Source organism: Microchirus variegatus (assembly GCF_963457635.1).
Source record: "Microchirus variegatus genome assembly, chromosome: 1".
In the NCBI taxonomy this organism is placed as follows: Eukaryota; Metazoa; Chordata; class Actinopteri; order Pleuronectiformes; family Soleidae; genus Microchirus; species Microchirus variegatus.
Genome location: NC_139802.1, coordinates 40,401,987 through 40,425,358, shown reverse-complemented (window position 1 = coordinate 40,425,358; position 23,372 = coordinate 40,401,987). Strand labels below are relative to the sequence as shown.

Below are 23,372 nucleotides of genomic sequence, written 5' to 3'. Positions count from 1 at the left end.
CGCCAACGCGCCATTACGCTGTTTTGCTCAAAAGAGAGAATGAGGAACGTGTCTTGATGACGTATAATTAGCGCGACTCCTGTGGCTCAAACTGAAAAGTGGAAGCAAAACATCGGTAGTTTGAAAGCAGGTGTGTTCTTTATTTCTTGTAATGTTCTGACTTTATGACGCAGTATTCTTTGTAAACGTGTTTCCGTTCTGTTGTGTATATGTTTAATAACATTTGAAAGGAACGTCACAACGTTGATACTGTGGGGTGGACAGCTCATTGTTTTTAACGTTAACAGTTTTGTTGTTTATTTTCCTGTATAAGTCTTTCTTTTATATTACCTTTTGCTATCTTACCTATATTACCTTTTGTTCTTATGCTCCCCCAACCATGTTCTCAGGCTGCCTATCCATCCAATAACCGATGTCTCAACAACAAACACTGCCCACTGCTCCAGACTCACCTGCTCTGGTGGTCACCTCCAATGTGCAGAAATATGCGATTAAGAAGAAAAAGGTCCTGACTGCTGAAGAAGCAGAGCTGTTTGAGTTAACTCAGGCTGCAGGAATCAACATTGACCAGGAGGTCTTCAAGTAAGTGTTCTAATAACTGCTAAAATAAAGTGGCTGTGAGTGGATGTGGTCTTTGTAGAGCAGGGGGCTCAGACTCAAATGACCTCAGGGCCACTGAGTGTCTAGTGTGGTCAGTAATGGGCCCGCGAAGTCAAAAAAAGGCACATTTTTTGAGAAATAATAATATTTCTGATGATATTTCACACAATTTCACATTGTTTTGATATGGAACAGAAATAAAGTTGACAATATAAATGTATTTTTGACATAGTTAACATAGTAACATAACATAGTAATGAAAAACATTCAGACATAACTCATTTAGAGCTGCATCTAATGATTATTTTCGTAACCGATTAATCTGTCGATTATTTCCTCGATTAATCGTTTTGTCCAAAAAATGTTAAAATACGTTGATCAGTGTTTGTCAAATCTGGAAATGACGATGTTCTCCAACGTCTTGTTTTGTCCACAAACCAAAACGATTCAGTTTTAAGGATTTCTTTGTTATGTGGAGCAAAGAAACAAAGAAAATGTTCACATTTAAGAAGCTAAAACAATCAGAAATCTTGTTTTAATCTTGAAAAAAGCTTCAAACCGATTAATTGATTATCAAAATAGTTTGAGGATTAATTTACTAATCAATTAATAATCAATTAATTGGTTAATTGTTTCAGCTCTAAACTCATAAGACCCCTGATGTAGAGGAATAAACAAGACCTTGCGTGTTTTCTTCTGCTCACGCTCAGGATCATCGTGGACCTGCTGAAGATGAACGTGGCTCCCCAGGCTGTTTTCCAGACACTGAAGTCGATGTGCGCGGGTCAGCGAGTGTCCGATAGTTGTGGTGGAGGAGATTCAGCTTCAGTTGGCATCACCGCAGCACCTGCAGAGACCAGAGGTCAGTGTCTGAGGAATGTATGGCAGTGAGAACTCACTACGATTATAACTCCGAGTCAGGAAGGTCAAAAAACATGATGGAAAAAACTCGTATCTCTCTTGCCATTTTGAGAGTTTATCATTATTACGATTATTATTATTTACCACAGAGTGAATGTGAACGCCTGTAAAGACCGTTGTGTTTATTTACAAAAAAACAGGGTGAACATGTCACATGATCCACCTAAAGCCTTAGTTGTTATGCGTCGTCTTCTCTCAGGGAAAGCGCTGATGGAACTAATAACAGCAATAGCAACTAAACAAAACTGCATAGAACAGTATCATCTGTCTTGCGCAGGTCAAATAAATGGCGATTAATGACAACTTTGCTTTTCCTCAGCAGTGAAAGCCTGTGAAAATAACCGTACTTAGACAAAATCACTGTTATTGAAACGGCTGCCCACTCCCCTTCACTTGTAGTTGCATCAAAATAAATTCCAATACTTCCAATGCTCACTGAATGAAACCTGCTGTTCTCAGGAATAATACGTCCACCAAGTCGGACTCAAAGGGAGGTTTTCTCTTCTTTGTGTTCTACTCATATTTTCACGAATGCAGCAGCAAAAGGCTTTGTCCAAAACAGCTCCTAATTTACCATATGGTGCATTTTATAGAGTTGATCACGCTAAACACTTGACACATGTAGATTAGTAGTATCTATCAGTCATTCCAGGACTAACTGATGGCTCACAGGAGATTGTATTTTTGATTATTTCTTTGGACCTCTGTATAGTGCTTTACAGAGTCCCTCTTGTTACTGTTTATATTGAGCACTGGGTCTTAAAGCATGCGACGTGTTCACATTCCTCCTCTTAGCTATTGCACAAACTGTAGCAGAACTTCTCTTGTACTCGTCGTCGTCGTCTAAACCCGCTCACTAACTTCTCTTCACTTCACCTCATACTGAGCTATTTAATGGCAGTGAACTGAAGGTCAATATAAACTCCACTGTGTGCACATCACTTTGCTTTCTAATTTCCTTCCTGTCCCCTGTGAATTCTATTTTCTATTTTGTTCTTTTCTTTTCTTTTTTCTGTCCACCTTGACTCCTGAAGATGAGGACTCTTTGGTCTCTGGAAAGAGCCCAAAACTTCCTGCAGCTCCTCCCTCAGCGTCTGGGCCCAGAGCCACTAGGGTCAACACTAAGATTGTGGTTTACGGCCCCCAAGACTCTAGTTCTCCTCACTCTCAAGGTCCCTTTTATGCTGTGTCCCTTAAATCCATCTGTCCGCCTGCTTGTTTTAAGTTTTATAAAGATTTTTTTTTTTAATATAGTTTTATGAAGTTTAATAAATATGGGTTTGCTTGTGGTAAGAGGCAGGGTTGTGTCAAATCTTCAGTGTGTGTGTACACGTGCATGCGTTTGTGTGAATGTATAAATGCATGAGTTTGGACTAGAACGATAGAACCTGGACTTTTCTTTACTGCACATGTGATTTTTGTATAAATTAGTCAGGAATTGCGCTTCCTATGGTTCAGAATTGATTTATAAATTCTCACGATTATGTCCCTGATGGGATGCTGTTGTTTTACCTCACACTAAATACACATACAAATTAAGGAATATAGAATTACATGCACATTGGTTCTTTTATTGCATATAAAATTTAAAGCTGTAGTATGCGATTTGTATTGCAAACACCTTTTCCCCTTAGTTTAGTATAGTTCTCAACAAATACAGTTGCCTGGGGTGTCATAGAGAAACTATGATTTGAAACGAATCATCTCACGTCACAAAAAAACGTCTTAACTTCATTAAAAACAAACGTATACCTAAGTTAAGGAACTGTAAAACGTGCGGAAATTCCCCTACTTCCTGTCAGTAAGGACTGGTTATACTGCAGTAAGGATTTTATTAGTCATTTATTAATAAACAGCATTGGCTGAATATTATTTATTCATCAGCTAGTTGTTATAAATTATGCATTTTGGTTCTCAGAAACTTCCTAAAGTTATAGTTCCAATTTTTGATGACCTGTTTCATGTAAGTGTCCACAGGAAGTATGTATTCCTATAGTAGGAGCTGAAGAAGATTTTTCAGTTATGGTAATGCATGATAAGGAACGTAAAGGCTAACTTAATATAAACCACTGGCGTGGCTGACAGTCACAACAGCTAGTTACGCGAATGCTAATCGAAAATTCAAACACTAGCGTTGTGCCTAATGAGGTTGCACAGTGTTTGTATCATGTTAGCCCTACGCTAATAATAATCGTAGCCTCGCTAGCTTACCTTTGGAAACAGGTTCGCCAAGTTGGCCGCAAAATAGTAGCACGCTAATGCTAAATAAATATGTGCTCGCGTAATACGCGTAAATATGACACCGACTTCGTCGTTTCAGTATAACACCATGTTCTGCGTTGAATCGTGTGAAAATGTTTCACCCACTGTGAGGGCAGCCTCTTCACTCCCACCTCCCCGCTCCAGACAGCGCAGCTGCTGCTGATGAGCCACTGCCTGCCTGGTGTAGTGTGATAAATCCGTGAAAATATAAATTCCTCCCAAAAATGTGAAAATCAAGGATGCACACCATCTGGCCAGGCTCAACCCATATCCAAAATCTTAGGGCAATCTGACTAACGGTCAGTGAGATATGCCCGTCACAGACAGACAAACAGACGCAACTTGCTTTATAGATAGATGCTTTAGAGATAGATTCATGTATTGTGTTTTATGAAAATACTGTATATAGTTGCACTGCAGTGCAGACATAAACATGTAGATTGGAGAGACAAACTACTAGTGTTATAGTTACTGAAGTCATGCAATCTGTTATTATTGGAATAAACTGTTATATTTTATCTAATGAAGGAAAAAAAATCTGCATCATTTATCAGCTATTGACTGCCCTGATTTCTAAAAAAAATGGAATTGGCCATAGAGAAACTGATAAAAAGTCTTTCTGGTCACTTCACGGCTCATGCTTTGTTCAAGTGCAGAAAAGAGAAGGTCAAGGAAGCTGAAACCATTCTTTTATGTTTTATTGTTTTAAATCACTCACTTTAGTCCTCATCGTCCCGCATTTACATTTTTGGAAGTGCTGTGTTGCTTGAAATGTGTGAAACCTTCAAATTCACTCCCACCTTCATCCCCTTGTGTGTGTGTTTTTTTTTTCTCCCCCTCTTTGACCACAGTGCGCAGTAAAGCAGGAGCGAGCCACACTGAGAAAACTAGGGAGGCCTCCAGTCAGCGAGTGCAGCGGCAGCCCAGTGCCACCAGGGGGCAGAAGACCAAGAGTTCTGGCAGCAGTAGTTCTTCCTCACAGAAAAACTCCACATAAGACTCTGGTCATTTCGAGGCCATTTGTAAATAGAAACTCAACTTTGTGTATAATTTATCTTCACGTGTAGCCTGTTTTAAGGTCGGTTCCCCCTGAATTTAAAAAAAGAAAGAAAATAAATTTGACTCTGTTGGATCTGTATCTGTATATTGTCGAAATATAACGTTTTAAAAAAGGTTACAAAATGGTACCCAAGAAAAAAAAATTTTTTGATCCATGTCATCCGCAAATTTTTGGTTCAACATAGTTCCAATGAAACGTGTGTTTAATAGACGGTGAAAAAGATCTGAATACCTGAGAAAATAAAAGGAAAACCTTGTGTATGACTGGATATATGTGGTGTTAAAAGATTTTTTTTTCTTTTTGAAAGTTGGGTAAAAAAAAGAAAAGAAACCTATCCTTTAAACGACTGACACGGTGTAAGGAAGTCCTTGCAGTTGCTCTATTCACTGTGAAGTCTCGTTGCCTTGTAACATACAACAAACCTGCAAAATGTTTTTTTTTTTTACCGAGAAATAAAAAAAAAATGAATTTGAATTCCTTGTGCGTCCGTGTGCTTTTATATCACGGTTAATCTTAAATAAAATCAAAAGACGATCAGCTTTTTGTGAATCGGTTTTTCAGGTTCTTCAAGTGTTTCCACTGACACTTAAAGTAAATGTAAGGACTAGAAAATGTTTTGATTCACAGAAAGAAAATGGGGGAATAGGCATCGAGCGATGATCGCGCTAGAGCTGCACGGGTTTATCATTTGGCATCGCACGTCCCAAACATTCACTCTCACACTCACCTAGAGTCAATTTAGAGTGTCTAATTTACCTAATCCAACCTGCAAATCTGCATGTATTTGGACTGTGGGAGGAAACTGGAGAAAACCCCACGCACAGACGGGGAGAACATGCAAAATCCATGCAGAAAGGCCCTTCTCTCCAACCTGAGTCTTCTTGCTGCAAAGGCGAGAGCTAACAGTGCTAACCGCTGTGGCATCACGTCATTTTTACGAAACATTTTTCATCTTAAGTCGCACGTTTTATCTTTATCAAATAATTACAGGTCACCAGGCTCCTCCTCTCCTGTGGAACCAGCTCCCAATGACGATGTCCTCCCCCCCCATGACATGTAGCCCATAAAACTACACTATAAAAAAAAAAAGTTGAGAAAACTCAAAATTTCAAGGCACCTTGCTTTGAGTTAAAAAAAAGTTCCATCAACTAATATTATTTTGTTAGACAAACTTCTAAGTTAGAGTTGTGCCAACTCAAAATTCTCTTTTAAAACAATTTGGCTAACTAATCTTGTTCAGATAATGTAAAAAAATTATTTAAAAATTTAATTTTGAATTTTGAATTTTGAATTTTGAATTTTGAATTTTGAATTTTGAATTTTGAATTTCGAATTTTGAATTTCGAATTTTGAATTGGAACAACTCTCAGAAGTTTGTCTAACAAAATAATATTAGTTGATGGAACTTTTTTAAAAACTCAAGATCTTTTGCTGGGCTGTAAACATTAAAAAAATGATTGCATCAAGTTGCCTTGAAATTTTTTAATTTTCTCAACCTTTTTTTTTTTTACAGTGTAAACTCAAAAATTGATTGCAGCAAGTTGCCTTGAAATGTTGAGTTTTTTTTTTTTTACAGTGTACATGTAGCACATATCTAACTGATTTTTTCTCCCTAAGGTTTCTACCTATTTTAAAGTTTTTTTTTTCCCTGGTAGTTTTTCCTTACCCTGGTCGAGGGTCTAAGGACAGAGGATGTTACAAACCCTGTGAAGTCATGTGACACAAACTGTGTTTTGTAAACTGTGGGCTATATAAATAAAATTTGATTGATTGTCTGTTTGTCTGTCTGTTCTTTTCTGTCTGTTCTCGAAAAGTCACGGACGGATTTGGATGAAATTTTCAGGAATTTAATCTTAATCCAGTTATTATTGGACAACAGTCTTTGAAGACACCACAAACAGCTTGAGGCTCTGTTTTTTTGTGTGTTTTTTTATCAGTGCAGGGTCATCTCTTTCCCTCTTTGGTGTTGAATGAGAGTTGCCGTCACCGTATCCATTCTGCGCCGTCTCTGTTCTTGAATGGCTGATATTACGCTGAGAACCTTGACGGAGGCAGGTTGCTGTTGGCGCGCGATGGAGTCATAGATTTGTAAGGTGTCACTTTGAAGAATGTTCACGGCCATCGATCTGACTCTTACTGTCAGGGTCTTTATCGCTTTTTTCTTTTTTTTGTTGTTTAACTGTTCCATAATTCTGAGAGTGAGACTAGTTTCACGAGTGAGAAGTAGTTATACAGTTGCTGTACTTTGAAGCACTACTAATATTAGCGCCCGTGGTCAAGCAGAAAGGATACTTGGGGTGAATTCCAATTCCTTGCTTAACCCTCAATCTCAAAAAGTGCTGTCCCAATTCTCAGAAAAATTAAGTTGAGGGGCAAGTTTAAGGCCTGTATCGATACCCAGAAAGCATTGCGTGTTTTGACAGAACAAAGATGGCGCCGAAAGCAGCAAAACGAGTAAGCTACAAATTAAAAGGTGCCATATGTAAGAATGTGGTCAAAAACGGTCACTACGCTCAAATTCAAAACACCGAGGTCTTTTAGGTTTGGTTTTCTGACGTAACTGGCAACCCGTGGATGCTCAGCAGCTGAGACTCTACTTACTGCAATGATTGGTAGACGGCGGTAGGTGGCGCCACATGCCAAAACATGATTTCAAAACATAAACGTGATTTTGCAGTCTGCAAAATATATTTTTTTAATGCAAATATTTGTTGTTGGTGAGTTCAGTTTGTTATATGAACATTATTCCTGAGTCTCTGTGACATATTAGGAGGATTTTATGGCCAGTTGCTTTAGATTTATTACATAATGCACCTTTAACCCTCAATCTCAAAAATGCGCGCTCCCTCTAGTGCAAGTGCTGTCCCGATCGATTCTCAGAAATATTAAGTTTAAGGGCTGTATCGCCCTCGATATCTTGAGATTTTCCGAGACCACCCTTGGGTGGCAAGGGCTACCCAGAATGCATTGCGTGTTTTGACAGAACAAAGATGGCGTCGAAAGCAGCGAAACGAGTAAGCTACAAATGAAGTATTTTCTTTGTTAACAGAGCTATAAAAATTATGAAAAACCATTGTATTATTTTAGTTTAGGCCCATTTTATGGATTACTTACATCATTGTTGCGTAATATTTTATTTTTTATTTTTTACGCTCTTTTGTCCATAGCCGGCCGGTGCGGGACAAGCGATCGTTTGCCATCGTTTACTTTTTCAATAAGCCGTGGTGTGTGGTAACTGTCAGCTGAACATGTCCGTGGTTGTGGTGTTTGTATATGAGGGGGTTTGATCCTTGCACTTCCCTTGAACTGAACTGCTCCACTCCACTCGTGTCACATGGGGGCAGTAGAAGCACACAATGCAATTAAAAAGGGTTGTTGCCCAAGTCTGTTTTTCACCAATCTGAATCAATGGTCTCATCAATTGAACGCGAACTGTGTGCATTCTGTATATATATATATGTTGATTTGTGTGCATTTGAGACGACGCATCGACTCATTGACAAATATGGCGTACCTCGAGGTGATGCATAGACTGGCAGAGGTGTGAGTGTGTGTGAGAGTGTTTGTGTGAGTGTGTGTGTGTGTGTGTAGCAGGCAGGCTGCAGGGCTTTATGTAGCTGCAGGTCTTTTATGTGGCCGTTTGTCCTGTTTATATGTTCCTGCCTCTCCTCTGTGCTCTGCATTGATGGCGGCGTGCCTGTAATTGATGGCACCATATTGCTGTGGTGTAGCAGGTTTAATGGGGCTTGACAGAGCAAGGGAAAGCAGCATGCAACCAGGGGAGGGAACTTAACCCTTTCTCTCTCTCTCACACACACACACATATACAGTATATACCACCACCCTCCTCCATCCGTGTCCCATCCCATTCTCCATCACCACCACCATCATCCCTGCCACCCTCGCCTGACTCTCTGCGCCCCCCCTTCGCCCCATCGCTGCATGCAAACCCAAACGTGATTAGCTTGTTTTAACAATTCCCACTGTTATCAAGTGGTCATGGTGATGGCATTTTGGTTCACGATCAAGGAATCGCTCGTTGACTCCACTCCTTCAAGTAAATACTCTCCGCCAGCTGTCGGAAAACCAAAAAAATTGTGTTTGACAAAGGTAAACGGCGGGGGCAATTTATTTTCCTCCAAACTTTGCTGCCTAGACCTGCACTTCCCGGTTGTGACCTACAGGGGCCAGTGTGGATCCAAGCTACCAAAGCGGTGCGGGCCCTTTTCCGCTACCTTGGGTTACCCATAGTCCAAGCTCTATGGATGTGTTTATTTTGTTATGAGGGAATTTCATAGCTACACACACGCACACACACACACACACACACACACACACACACACACACACACACACACACACACACACACACACACACACACACACACACACACACACACACACACACGCGCACTTCCATTAAATAGGGAGCGTTATCCTTCACTCAGATGTGAATTTTGCGGCCCCGCACGGCGTGTACACACTATATGCACCATTAATCAATAGAGACGATGAAATGATGCCATTGTGCGCGAAGGCAAGGCGAAACGGCGCGTTGAAGAACGAGCTAGTCGGAGCTGTTGGCAAATCATTAATGTAAGGTGTTGGTCTAAACCAAGTTCTCACACTCTGTCTGCACAAGCTGTTCCCAGGTGACAAAAAACTGGGGAGAGACACTATTTTAAGAGCTGATATCACACCCTTTTTTTTTTTTTCTTTACCCCCGTCACTTATATTCCCGCCTGAATTTCTTTCTCTGCAAGTGTGCGCGGCTGGGGTGTAGAGGAATATCATCCCCCCCCCCCCCCACCCCCACTTTCACTCTGGTATTATCCCTTCCTGTAAACCCTTGGTCCACATTTCTCACAAAATTTATGGGCCACTTTCCCCCCCCACCCTCACTTGTTGTCTCTCTACATTCACTCCCTCCTCTAACCCCGTCACTCACACACACACACACACACACACACACACACACACACACCGTCCTCTTCCTCCTTCTCCCCCTCCCGCCATCACCCTCCTTTTTTTTTGCCAGGGCTTGCCGCAGATTGGCTATTTCCTGCACGCGCCCAGTAGAGCCCTTATCAGAGGTAGAGTGCTGATTGTCGGTCTGTCTCTCAGGCTGACTGACAGTTGGGGCTGTGCTGCTGAAATGCCTGATTTGGTCAATGTTTGTCTGTGGGGCCTTATCTCCACACCTTATATTAACTGCCTTGACAGTATGTGCAGGCAGTCTCTCTCCATCTTGTTGCCCCCCCCCCCCTCCTCCTCCTCCTCCTCCTCCTCCACACCTCCACTCCCTGTATCTCCATTCAGTCTCTACACTCTATAGTCTTTCAGCTCCACATTTCCACGCTCATCCTCCTCTCTTCATCGTCCTCTCTTCCCTTTTGTGGCTTGATCAGCATCTCTAATGCAAATGTCTCACTCGTGTATCGGGTTATTCGTTTATTTGGTTAATTGCCGTTTCTCAAAAGAACGCACGTCTTGTGTGGCTGACCTCGTCGTGGGGGTCAATGTTACTAAAGAATATGTTTTTTTGGGGGGAATGTTCGAGCACTGAATCTTGCTGGAGACAACTCAAATATTCTACTATTACTTTAGAATTAAAATTAAAAATATATATGTTTGAGAACACTGACGTACGAGGATAAAGTGGTAGAAGTTTGAATCCACATCTAACTTAAAAAGAAAGGGGGTTCTATCTTTGTCTAGATATCTGCATCCTAGAATGATCAAATGCTCTGCAACGCTACACTCTTAGAAATAAGGGTTCCAAAAGGGTCCTTCTACAAGGGCTGAGGTTCTACCTGGAACCATTTGCTTCTGAAAAACCCTTTCCCCGAAGAAAGAGTTTTTCAAGGGATCTTGGTAACACTAATGGTTCCGGTAAGAACCATTTTGATCCAGAGAACCCTTTAAAACTCCTTTACTGAATAAAGGGTTTTAAAAGGGTTCTTGGTGGAACCATTCAAAAGGGTTCCAGGAGGAACCTTTATAAAAAGATTCTACCTGGAGCCAAAAAGGGTTCTCCTATGAGGACAAGCCGAAGAACCTTATAAGGTTCTACTCAGCATTTTTATTTCTAAGAGTGTATACACTCTTAGAAATAAGGGTTCCAAAAGTGTTCTTCTACAAGGGCTGATGTTCTACCTGGAACCATTTGTTTTTCAAGGGTTCTTGGTAACACTTATGGTTCCAGTTACGCCTAAACTACAATGGCGGAGAAAACGAAACCTATATGACCTCGGTATTTTCAATTTGAGTGCAGTGACCATTTTTGGCCACATTCTTACATATGGCGCCTTTAAAGACTGCATAGTTTTGCAGTGAGTTTTTGTACAAAAGGCTAATATATGTGACATTTTGTTAAGATTATTCATGGCTTTATGTTATCAACTCAATATTTCTTTACCTGCATTTATTTTTCCTTATTCTTCTTCTTCTTCTTAGCCAAGCAACATTTATTTCCATTATTATTCAATCTGTGTATTATTTTTCATGTTCATCACATAGGTCACTTACCTCGCGTTTCTTTTCCGTTACACCTTTTCTTAACCAGGCCGATTCAACCACTTGTTTCCTTGAGGATGGTGAACGGTCTGTATTTATATAGCGCTTTTCTTGTCTTTGTCATTCATTCATTCATTCAGGTTTTTTTTTACCCATTCATTCACTCACACACACACAGTCATACCACACATCCCTGATGATTCACAGCCGTGAACCCACAACCTTCGAGTTGAAAGACGCTGTCATGTGTTTTATGTCAGTTACTAAGTGTCGTCCATCAAAGAAACTGGAATCAGAAAGTTCAAAAGTTGTCAATCAAATGTTTAACTTGATTATTATCTGATTAACTGTTAAATCCCTATATATTTTAGTAAAATACTAATATTTGTCATCTGATCTAAATATCCACCCACTCTGCTGAGAACCAAAGCCAGTAACCCCCCCCCCCCCCCCGACTCCATTACTCCGCGTAGTCTAACCACTTTAAACGGTAAACACTTTTATTATGAACAAACTCCCACAGACAGAAGTCCTTAATGAAAACCAAGAGTAACGCGGTTTTAAACGCTGCATTCACTGAACACTCAGGTCTCGTGGTTTGGAATCGCGCACCAGAAAGATGTAAAACATGTTTTAGGCACTTTAAAAAATTTCCATCGTCTCTTCAAGTCGGGTGATTTAAACGGAGCGGTGTGTGAACGTTCTCCAGAAATCACCAAGTGCTTTTTAACTTACACAACTCAGGGTAACAAGTGTCTGTGTTTCCCGTGGACTAATTACAGCACCCACACCTCTCACCACGGAACCTGATTATAGCAAATTGCTCGGTGTTTACATACCTGTCAATTAAGATGTAGTGAAGATGCGTTTAACTGTGCAACTCAGCTGAAAAGTAACGAAAGCAACAAGTGAGTTAAAGGCACGGTCTTTTACTATTGTTTAAAACTCGATGCACGAGTGACCGTTACAATGAATTCTGAAAATACACACAAAACACATCAATATCACTTAATCTTTATTTATATTGCACCTTTCATAAGAAAAAATTACTACTATCACTTCAAAGTCTTCTGGATGTAAGATGGATGGTGACGAATAGTGCTTTTCCACGATACGGTTCCAGCACAACTCGGCTCGGTCACTTTTTCAACAAGGTTGGGGTTCTTTCTCGTGCAAAAAAAGGACAAGGGGACACAACTATCACATTCTTTTGGTTTTTCATTAAAAACGAATTAAAATGCTGACAAAATAAAATGTGTAAACACACAACGTATCAGTCAAAACGGGTCAAAGGTCACAAATGCTTTACCTTTCTCACTCAGGGACCTTAAAATTAGTGCCAGCTCACCTTAAATTCAGGGCAACATTTTTTAAAAACTAAAATTAATTTTTTTTTTTTTAAATTACTCAATTACAGAAACACGAGTAAATGTAATTAATTACTTTCCACCTCTGTTATTAAAATAATAATTTTCGGTGTGCTGAATCAGTTAATTAGAACGATGAGCAGTACTTCCTGCATGCTTGGAGTAGGTTCACTCTTAGACATAAAAGTGCTAAGTAGAACCATATAAGGTTCTTCAGCTTGTCTTCATCTGGATCCCTTTTGGAGGGTTCCGCCAAGAACCCTTTTAAACCCTTTATTCAGGAACGGGGGTTTTAAAGGGTTCTCTGGATCAAAATGGTTCTTACTTGAACCATTAGTGTTACCAAGAACCCTTGAAAAATGCTTCCTTCGGGAAAGAGTTTTTCAGAAGCAAATGTTTCCAGGTAGAACCTCAACCCTTGTAGAAGAACACTTTTGGAACCCTTATTTCTAAGAGTGTAGTACCAGGTACCAGGTGCTAACCCTAATGGAAAAAAACAAAACAATACACCAGAATAGAGTCGAGTTAGAACTGTGTAGTGGAAAAGCCAAGTCTTGGTGAAGATCTCTTGTTTGTTTATTATTTTGCCATTTCTTGTCGCATGGAGGGAAGTAAGATTGCTGGGAACGAGTTTTTTTTAAGGCAAATAAGTGGAATGTTATGCAATGGCCAAGTCATTAGCCTGTCCTGATTGAGCATGCATTTCATTTGCTGAAGACCAAACTGAAGGGAAAATGGCCCAAGAACAAGCAGGAACTGTTGCAGTAGAGGCCTGGCAGAGCATCACCAGGGATGAAACCCAGCGTCTGGTGATGTCTACGCCTTCCAGACTTCAGGCTGGAATTGACTGCAAAGGATTTGCGACCAAGTATTAAAGGTCACATAGAGTGGTCCTGTTGCACATAAATGTTAGTTATGGAGGTCTACTTACATATATTAACTTGTTTTCATGGTCAAAAACCTCCTAGTTGCTGAGAACTAGCTGATAGAAATCCTCTTTTCTGACAGTGTTTTTCAGCCGAACGAAACGAAAGTGTTTAGTTTGTCCCATTACTTTTGGTCCCCTAAAAAGTGGGAGGCACATATAGAAAGTGTTGTAATTCCTACCTTCCTAGAAAGTTCACCTGATTTGGATGAAAATATCCTCAAATTAAAGCCGAAAGTGTGCAGTTAAATCACATTGGTTCGTTTCATTTCAAGAGAATTGTGTCCATGTCCCAATATTTATGGACCTGACCGTACATGCAGAGGCACAGCTTGTGAACAGGCAAGACAGGCAACTGCTTGGGCCCCAAGCCGATAGGGCTTTTTTAAAATGCATTTTTTTAAACTGAGTTTATATAGGTTTTTTAAAAACAGTATTTTATTGTTCTTTACATTTATATTTTCACATACTTTTTAATTACAAGGTTTTTTTGAACTCGTACATTTTTCGTTGGTGTCAGATTATTTGTCACATAATGGTGATGAACACTTGTTGGAAGGACGGGCCCCCTGGGAATTTTTGCTTAAGGGCCCCTACAGACTCTGGCATCGCCTCGATATCAGAACATCGTTCTGTGTCGGAGCACCCACCCCTTTCTTCACATGTCTTAGAGATTGTTCCATAATTTGACTTCCTGTGACTGTGACACAGTGATATTTTGCACTAATTGCTTGTTACATAAGCCTGCTCCTCTCAGGTTGTACTCCCCCCTCCCCTCCCTGTGGTTTAAACAACTTTTGGATGATGTTATAGCAGGAGACGTTACACCACAGCTGTCTCCACGGTTAGGTAGAGGTACCTCGGTGCGGTTGATTTGGTTGCAGCAAAGTTGCTCCGCTCTCCCTTTCCGAAAACAACGTAAAAACATCAGTGTGTGTGTGTGTGTGTAATTATCCGGCGAAATGAATAGATGCTACATAGAGGAAGAGAAACCAAAAAGCTCTTCCTGGCTTTTTGTCGAGTCGCGCTAATCGACAGAGACTGAGGAGGTAAACATGGCCTCTTAAGCGTTATTTATTTATTCACTTTGTTAGCAAGAGGCTGTTCATTCCGTCTGTTAATGGCAGCTGTGGGAACGAATAGAGTTCACACTCACTTGGACCCCTATTGTGTGGCAGGCTGTCAGGTTACACACACACACACAGACACACACACACACTGCTCACATAAACACTCATACACAAAAGAGTGACAGTCTGCACAGCTGCCTGCGAGTTGTGTCTTCGATGAATTAAAGTCGAATCAGTGTAGTTCCTGGACCGTTGTCGGAAGGTGCTTCTAATCCGTGTCAAACCTTTTCACTACTGGCCACGTCTGGCAACATCGCCGTTTAACTGCGGCGACTTAACATCCGCTAACAAGGTTTCCCTTTCACAAACGTACGCTCCCCCTCTTTCTCGATCAGGTGCAGTGCCAAGGCCTTTTTGTCATTCCTTTGCAGAATGTGAAATTTGCGGTATGTCCTCCTGTTCTGTATTTTTGGCTCTTCTGGGCTCAGTAAAATATTAAAGGTGAAATGAAATGACAAAAAAATAAAAATAAATAAAAAACCTACCCACCGTACGAGCCCTCGCACCCCCCATGAATGTCAGTGTGGAGCGACCGTAACGGCCACCGATCATTTGCGATGTCAGAGCACACACAGAGTATAGCAAATGTAGACCACATTCCGAAAGCTTCATGTAATTGAAACAATGTTTGTTACTGAAGGCACACTTCCTGTTGCCAGTAGGTGGAGCAATGACTGTCCATCCATTATCTACCGCTTTATCCTCAACCAGAGGGTCGCGGGGGGGGGGGGGGGGGTGCTGTGCCTATCTCAGCTGACAGTGGGCGATAGGCGGGGTACACCCTGGACAGTTTGCCAGTCCATCACAGGGCCACATATAGAGACAAACAACCATTCACTCTCACTCTCACACCTACGGTCAATAGGTGACCAATTCAACGAATCCCCATATCGCATGTTTTTGGACTGTGGGAGGAAGCCGGAGAACCCGGAGAAAACCCACGCACACACGGGGAGAACATGCAAACTCCTTGCAGAAAGGCCCTTGTTCCGAAGTTGTTCCAAACTGTTCCAAACTACCACGGGGCGCAAGAGTGCTAACCACTACACCAACCGTGGGCGCGATGACTGTCTTTGCATGGTTATTATCAAGAAATACGCTATTCCTGTAAACATACTTTTGAGAAACTACCATGGTTGCCTCGGTAACCTGCATACAGATCCCCATATTGCATGTTTTTAGACTGTGGGAGGAAGCTGGAGAACCCGGGGAGAACATGCAAACGCCACGCAGAAAGGCCCTTGTTCCAACCAGGGCTTGAACCCGGGTCTTCTTGCTGTGTTAAAGAGTGCTAACCACTATACCAACCGCGTGGCCTCATATAGCAACATATAGCAAGGAAATGTCTTCAATCTCAATATTTCACAGAGGAGTCTGGTGTATATTTACCTACAAATTAACGTTTGGTAAGTCTTGATTTAAAAAAAGTGTGGAGCTTCATTTTGGTTATTTTTTTTACGATAAAATGGTCCATTAAAATAGATACAGTTCACTCTTAGAAATAAGGGTTTCAAAAGGGTCCTTCTACAAGGGCTGAAGTTCTACCTGGAACCATTTGCTTCTGAAAAAACCCTTTCTTCTGGAAAGGTTCTTGGTAACACTAATGGTTCTAGTAAGAACCATTTTGATCCAGAGAACCCTTTAAACCCCCTTACCTGAATAAAGGATTTTAAAAGAGTTCTTGGTGGAACCTCTACCTGGAGCCAAAAAGGGTTCTCCTATGAGGACAAGCAGAAGAACCTTATATGGTTCTACTTAGCACTTTTATTTCTCAGAGTGTAGATAATAAAGAGGTACAGACCCACATTGTTGTATTCGTAATGCTTTTCTAAAATATTGCTGTATATTCAGTGAAGTTTGCAGTGTGGATCTGTGGGAGGACGGTGCACTGGCACGAGGAATCTTTGCACAGCTGTCACAGTTAGTGTTGTCACTTCCTTGGTTCGACCTGGCAAGTTTGATCTCAATTGGGTAAAACTCAATAAAAAAAAAAAAAAAACAGGCATTGTTTCACAAATGTATCCAAAAAAATAATTTCTGTGCCGTTTTGTTGGCCATGTAACCAGCCCATTAACCTCTTTCCTCTTCAAGTCCAATTCTGACACACTCGTGCTGCTTAAGTCATATTTCAATTTCATAAAATTTTAAATTCCACTTATTTCACTTGAAGTACTTAAAAAAAATATATATATATATATATATTATTTAGTTACTGTTACCTTGACCAACACAAAAGCTGCTACTTTTACACACAGCTAATGTACAGTGGTGATGATCTAATACAGTGGTTCTCAAACCTTTTATACGACCTGAGGAAATATTGAGCTGTCAAAGTAACAGCATTTTTCCGCCAACGTTAAAGGTGCATTATGTAATAAATCTAAAGCAACTGGCCATAAAATCCTCCTAATATGTCACAGAGACTCTGGAATAATGTTCATATAACAAACTGAACTCACCAACAACAACAGTACAGCCAAAATATTAGCATTAAAAAAATATTTTGCAGACTGCAAATCATTTTTATGTTTTGAAATCATGTTTTGGCGTCATGTGGCGCCACCTACCGCCGTCTACCAATCATTGCAGTCAGTAGAGTCTCAGCTGCCGAGCAACCACGGGTTGCCAGTTATGTCAGAAAACAAAACCTAAAAGACCTCTGTATTTTTGAATTTGAATGTAGTGAACTTTTTTTGGCTAATTCTTATATATGGCGCCTTTAAAATACAGTGGCGTAAAAAGGCCGAGCGAAGTCAGCGACGGCAGATTTTAGATCATTTGTTCTCTCATCATCATCTTCCTCTTCCTCACATATACTTCAGACACTGATATAATGGAATTACATTAAGATGGAGCGAGAGATAAGGTAACTGGCTTTACTCGGGTTTAAAAAAAATCCCGGTTACACCCACTTAGTGGGAAAAAGGTTTTAGATTAAGTCGAAATTAGAAAATTAGCTAGCCGTTAATTAATACATTACAAGCAAGGAGCGAAAATTAGAAAATTAATAATAAAACTACAGAAAAATGGTAGGTACGTGGAAACAAAATTTTGCAGGAAAATTGATCACAAGTGTGTGTGAGGGGCCTTGTGGTGGCTCATCACCACCGTCATTTCCAAACTCCTAGCTGTGGCCCTGACGTCTGCGACATAATGTACGTGGATGTAAGTCCGTTTGATGCGCAGTTATTCCAGGAAGAATAAGTGTTAGCGCCGCTAAGAGAAGGAGCGGTAACAATCAGCGCACTGCGGATTACGAGGTGCTAATTGCCGACAAAAGAATAAACAGGGAGGAAAAACGGAGTTTAATCATTTCCCAATTAAGACACTTCCAGAGGTGTTTTTGTGTGCAATGTGTGTGTTACAGCGCTCCAAATTCCTTTTAATTAAGGCAGAGACAGAGGTTACTCGTCTATCTTTGTCTCGGGTTGTATTTCGTGAATTTCCTTTTTCTGTTTATTTCGACTGTGAAAATTTTAATTGTCTTTAATTATGCCCCCTTAATTAATACACCACAAGTTTGCAGGCTTCAAACTTTTAGACCTGTTAAAATACTTTTTCTGGCTTTTTAAAAAAAATTATTATTATATTGTTGTTTTTTTGCAATAAGTTTTCTTTTATATTCACCAAAGAGCCGTGACATTAACACCAGTTGCTCAGTCTCTCTGAAAATGATGTTATTTGTACATTCTGTGCAGAATAAAACATTTTAATATCACATTTTGGCCTCTTGGACAACAAGTTCAGTTGCAACCTGGATGAACGAGAAGCTTCCAAACACACAAATTGTTTCCCTACGTGTCACATCAACATTTACATTGATGTTGTTCACGAGTGTAACAGGCAAAACTCTCAGTGGGAGCTGGAGGTGTTGGTAGTGTGTGTAACAAGCAGCAGATTAAAGACACTTCAAGGCCAAATGTTGGTGCGTTTTTTTTATGTTTATCATGGTGTTACGAAGGCATTCTTGTGTTTTTTATGTCATCATAAGAACAGCTGTTTTTTTTTTTTTTCATCTGTAAATGGAACCTAAACCTGACCGCATTCATAACCAGTAAATGTTTATCATCACATGAAGCGCTATCGTGTTGTTCTGTAGGTAAGTACAGGGGGCGACTGTAGGTAGCTCGTTGCCTGAGCGAGTTGTCGTTCAATAGAGAGGTTGTAGGTTTGATTCCCGGGTCTCCGCACGTCTAGATGCCGACACTTAGCGCGTTAACGGGGAATGATGATACCACAAACTTTACCCTTTCCCAAGCATGTCAGGGAACTACGGTGGCTTCCATGTGCTAGAAAAATGTTGTCCTTTTTCATTTCGTTTCGTTTCAAAATGCAAAAACACAAGCATGTGCAGGTTTTTTTCTGTTCCGACTGCTGTAGAAACATAGCATTGTAACATGGCAGCCTCTGTAAACCAAAGGCCTTTTATCGAAGAGCATCGAAATCTCACTCTAAGGCTGTGAAAACTGGACAAATTTCATTTTGAACGAGTAAAAACATACTTGTTGTTAGTATACAGGTTCTGCCAATATCACACACACGCTGGGTCTTTTAACGTTATGACTGATTGTTGTGTATTTTCATTAATTGACGTTCGACTAGCTTCAAAAATGTTCTTCTTTTGTTGTTCTCAGCTTTTGTTATTTTACGATCACTGTGGGCTTGCATCCATGGTAAATTGCCATGGGAATAATACACAACTCCTTATATGGACATCCTGTGTGTTTATAGGTCACATATTAAGACTTTAAAAAAAAAAAAAGTTTTTCTTGCGTTCTTCTCATGTGTTGCTCAAAGTTATTCATTTTATATCACATTTTAGTAGTGATATAAAGGAGCAGTGATTGTGCCGAAGTCATGAAATAGACTTTGTTTATAAAAAAAACGAAGCATTTCCAAATTTCACAAATTCAATCAAATTTTAAACATTATGAGGACTTGAGTTCAGGTGTGTTTATATAGTTGGTGAAAATAAAATAAAAAAATGTTTCATCAGATTGCCTATAGGACACTCTATATTGTGCATTCTTATAGCCTCTGTATTTACTGTCCGTTTAAACATAGTAATGGAAACAAGCAGCCAAATGCTCTGTGTTTTGAGGGTTAAATACCAAAAAGTCAACATGGGGGACAGAAAATCAATGTGTGTGTGTGCGCAGATAAAGAAGCCACTGGTCAGGCAGGACTGTATTTCCCTGCAGGATCCGTCACATGTCAACGTCGCGTCTTCGACCACAATAACAGTACCTGTGTATTTTGCATGTGTAAAGATAAGGCGTGCATGTCTGCCTTTTTTTTTTTGGACGCACACATGCATGTGAACGTCCACAACAGCGGCGTCCCCGTGCATGCGTTTCGCAGTGAACCCGCTCAGACTGCTGTCTGCGCGGACCATTGTGTCGGCCCCCTCACACACCCGATTTCGCTGGAAATATGCCAGCAACTAACCCCATTGTGCTCTGCTCTGAAAAGACTGAAAGGGCTGTCTTTCTCAGACACGTACACACACACACGCGCATATTCACTTGTCTATCAAACCACATTGCAAACGCCATATAATTACCCTATAACATGATGAATATTTACATACATTGCTGATCCTGTTAAGGTTAATGCCACTTCCATTCAGCCGTCTCTGTGCCTCAGTGATCCCAACATGTCCACGTCGGTGCACTGCAATCCGAGGTGTCTGCGATTAAATGGGGGCTTGACAGTTTATTAATGAAGGTTATGGTGTTTCACTATTGGATATATGCTGAGCAATGCATCTGTAGACAATGTTGTGGTTTCGAATCAGACATGGGTCCCTCACTGTTCTTTTTACTCCCTGTAAATGTCAGGCGTGGACCCAGGGGGTGTCTCAAATTTATCCCTGAGGGATAACCACAAAATCGCAATAGCGATAGATTGGAAAAAGGGGGAATAAACAACAAAACTGTGTTGAGCCACTAAAGCTTCCTTAACCTCTTATTCCCTGACCCTCTTTTTGAAAATGACATGCCCAAACTAAATAGAGTAAATCTCTGCAGTTACAAAGCTCTATGTAGATTATCTTGGTATAAAAATGAAGATAACACTTGTGAGAGAGTAAATGTACATGGAACACAGCATAAATGAAGGATTTTTTTTTTCTCTCGCCTAAAAAAATATTGCATTTTAAAGCAAATATCACTTTTAAAATATGCAGCAGGAGCTTAAAAACACATGGAGGTCATGTAACAACACGTGGACATGAGCTGTGCAAAGTCTGATGCTGCTGAAGTGAAGCAGAGTGAAATTACAGAGGCTTTAGTAAAGAGATGTCTAGGCGTCATTTGCAGGCTCTAGCAGGCACATTGCCGTCATATATAACATGTATCCACTGGACAGATAAATCCTCTGAGGCTGGAAGTTTGTGTAGAACTCTGTGCTGCACTGCATCAACATGTTTTTTTTTTTCTCAAGTGATATCTCAAACCCTGACTGAATATTTTATACTGTGTGTAAATTGGGAGATAAGTTTGATTTGATTTGACAAAGTTTTGAGCATTGCAATCATTGCACAACAGCGGTTTGTGCCATAGTTCTGACCCTGGTAGTTTTTTTTTTGTGTGGAATAATTGTATTTCTTTGTGCAAGTCAAATCATGGAAATATACATAATATAAAACGAGGATGTTTGAAAAGTGCTGTGTTCAAAATACTTTGCTCGGTTAAACATCGCTTGGGAAATACCATTTAAACAATGACATTTTCATACGGAGGGCTAAAGTCATTCATCAAGAATAAAAAATAATTATTGTTAGAAATAAGGGTTCCAAAAGGGTCTTTCTACAAGAACCTGGTACCATTTGCTTCTGAGGGTTCTTGGTTACACTAATGGTTCCAGTAAGAACCATTTTGATCGAGAGAACCCTTTAAAACCCCTTTGCTGAATAAAGGGTTTTAAAAGGGTTCTTGGTGGAACCCTGAACCTTTATAAAAAAGGTTCTACCTATGAGGACAAGCTGAAGAACGTTATATGGTTCTTCTGAGCACTTTTATTTCTAAGAGTGTAGGTATTAACAAACAAAGAAATCTGCAGTTTGGTGTTTTAGAGCAGAACGAACAGTAACAAGAACAATTCACAATTCAAAATTTCAAATTGAAATGACACACAAGCAGTCATTCCCAGAGACTGGGTCTGAACCCACCGATGAATCACAGGAGATTATGTTCTTTTTTTATTGGGTCACCAAATGGCTAACTTTTTTTTCTGAAGATGTATTAAATAACTGGCGCAAAAAAAAAAAAAAGTGAATTCATTGCTCAAACACGTCTCTCTTTGAAGTGGCTCTATTCAAAACAGTGCAACAGCATGGACAATAGTTAATAGTAAATGTTGTACTGCGCACAAATGTGCTCTTGTTACATTCATTACAATCTGTATTGTGGAATAGGTCACGACAGTGATATCTTCTTATAAAGTGGGTTCCAATTAAAAGCACTGCTGTAATGTACTCCACTGTATGATACTGTAAACAGTCATCACGGCTCGGGGGGGTGGGGGTCGGTGGGGAGAGTCATATCGCTCATCACAATAATGATGAACTCATTTTTCAGGGCTTGTGCACGTTTGTTCATTAATGTGAGTAATAGTTTCCGTTTCACATAATGACAGTGTGTGGCTCCGCTGTCTCAAGAGTGTTAATTTGGTTTTTAGAAAGGATAAAAAAAAAAAAAGGTCCGTATTATTATTATTATTATTATTATTTGGGAGAAAAAAAGAAACCTAACAAATGTTTCTCTCTCTCTCTGTCCTCTCTCATGAATACATCTTGAAATTTTCGGACTTTCTCTACACTTCAGTAAAAACCCCTCTCTTACATCGCCCTGTCTCTTACATCCAACCCTCTCACCCCCCCCTCCCACACACACACCTCACCATCCCCTCTCTCCCTCTTGCTTTTCCCCTGGCAGCCTCGTGATTGACACTTACAAATTACCCGGCGGCAGTGGCATTGTGTGTGACCCCTCTCTCTCATCTCCAGCCTGCTGCCGTTTTGTCATCTAATTACTGTGAATCCCCGGCCTGCTCCCCACTGCTGCATTTTTAATACGCCCGCCCGCCCCCTCTTCTCTCTCTCTCTCTCTCTCTCTCTCTCCCTCCATCTCTCTCACACACACATGCACAATCCCCCTCTTCTTCCGTTCACCTGCTTCACCTGCTTCTCCGTCCGATTACTTGGAGTACCAAACCGACCGATCGTCTCTATATCCTCCCCTGTGCCCTCCAAGTGTTTTCTCTCCGCCGCCGCTTTCGTTATCACGCCATCGCCTCTCCCACACCACCAAACCCTCTGTGGAGTGTCACTCCATCCCACACCCGGGAGGCCCAGTCCAAGTCAATCCCTGTGTTTGCATTCCAGTTTTCAGCGATATCATTAAAATGTTTGCTAAACATGTTCGGTTCAGTCGATCGATACGTGCTTAATGAATGCGCCGTGCAGTCTTGTCTGAGCTGTCACGACAGATTTGGGAGATGCGATCTTGTTCCTAAAGGGTCCTTCTACAAGGGCTGAGGTTCTACCTGGAACCATTTGCTTCTGACCTTTCCCGAAGAAAGGGTTTTTC

General features: G+C 40.6%; 1 protein-coding gene across 2 annotated transcripts; it reads left to right on the top strand.

Moving 5' to 3' along the window:
* Window positions 1-47: 47 nt before the first annotated feature.
* On the top strand, window positions 48-5,263 carry mzt2b (mitotic spindle organizing protein 2B). Of its 2 annotated transcripts, XM_083898598.1 has the most exons (5): window positions 48-130; window positions 390-582; window positions 1,311-1,462; window positions 2,556-2,693; window positions 4,635-5,263. In XM_083898598.1, the coding sequence occupies exons 2-5, from the start codon at window positions 413-415 to the stop codon at window positions 4,778-4,780; spliced, it is 606 nt and encodes a 201-aa protein (XP_083754724.1). In that variant the 5' UTR covers window positions 48-130; window positions 390-412; the 3' UTR covers window positions 4,781-5,263. The 2 variants fall into 2 exon arrangements, with proteins under 2 accessions (XP_083754724.1, XP_083754725.1); XM_083898599.1 differs by lacking the exon at window positions 2,556-2,693.
* The last annotated feature ends 18,109 nt before the right edge of the window (window positions 5,264-23,372 follow it).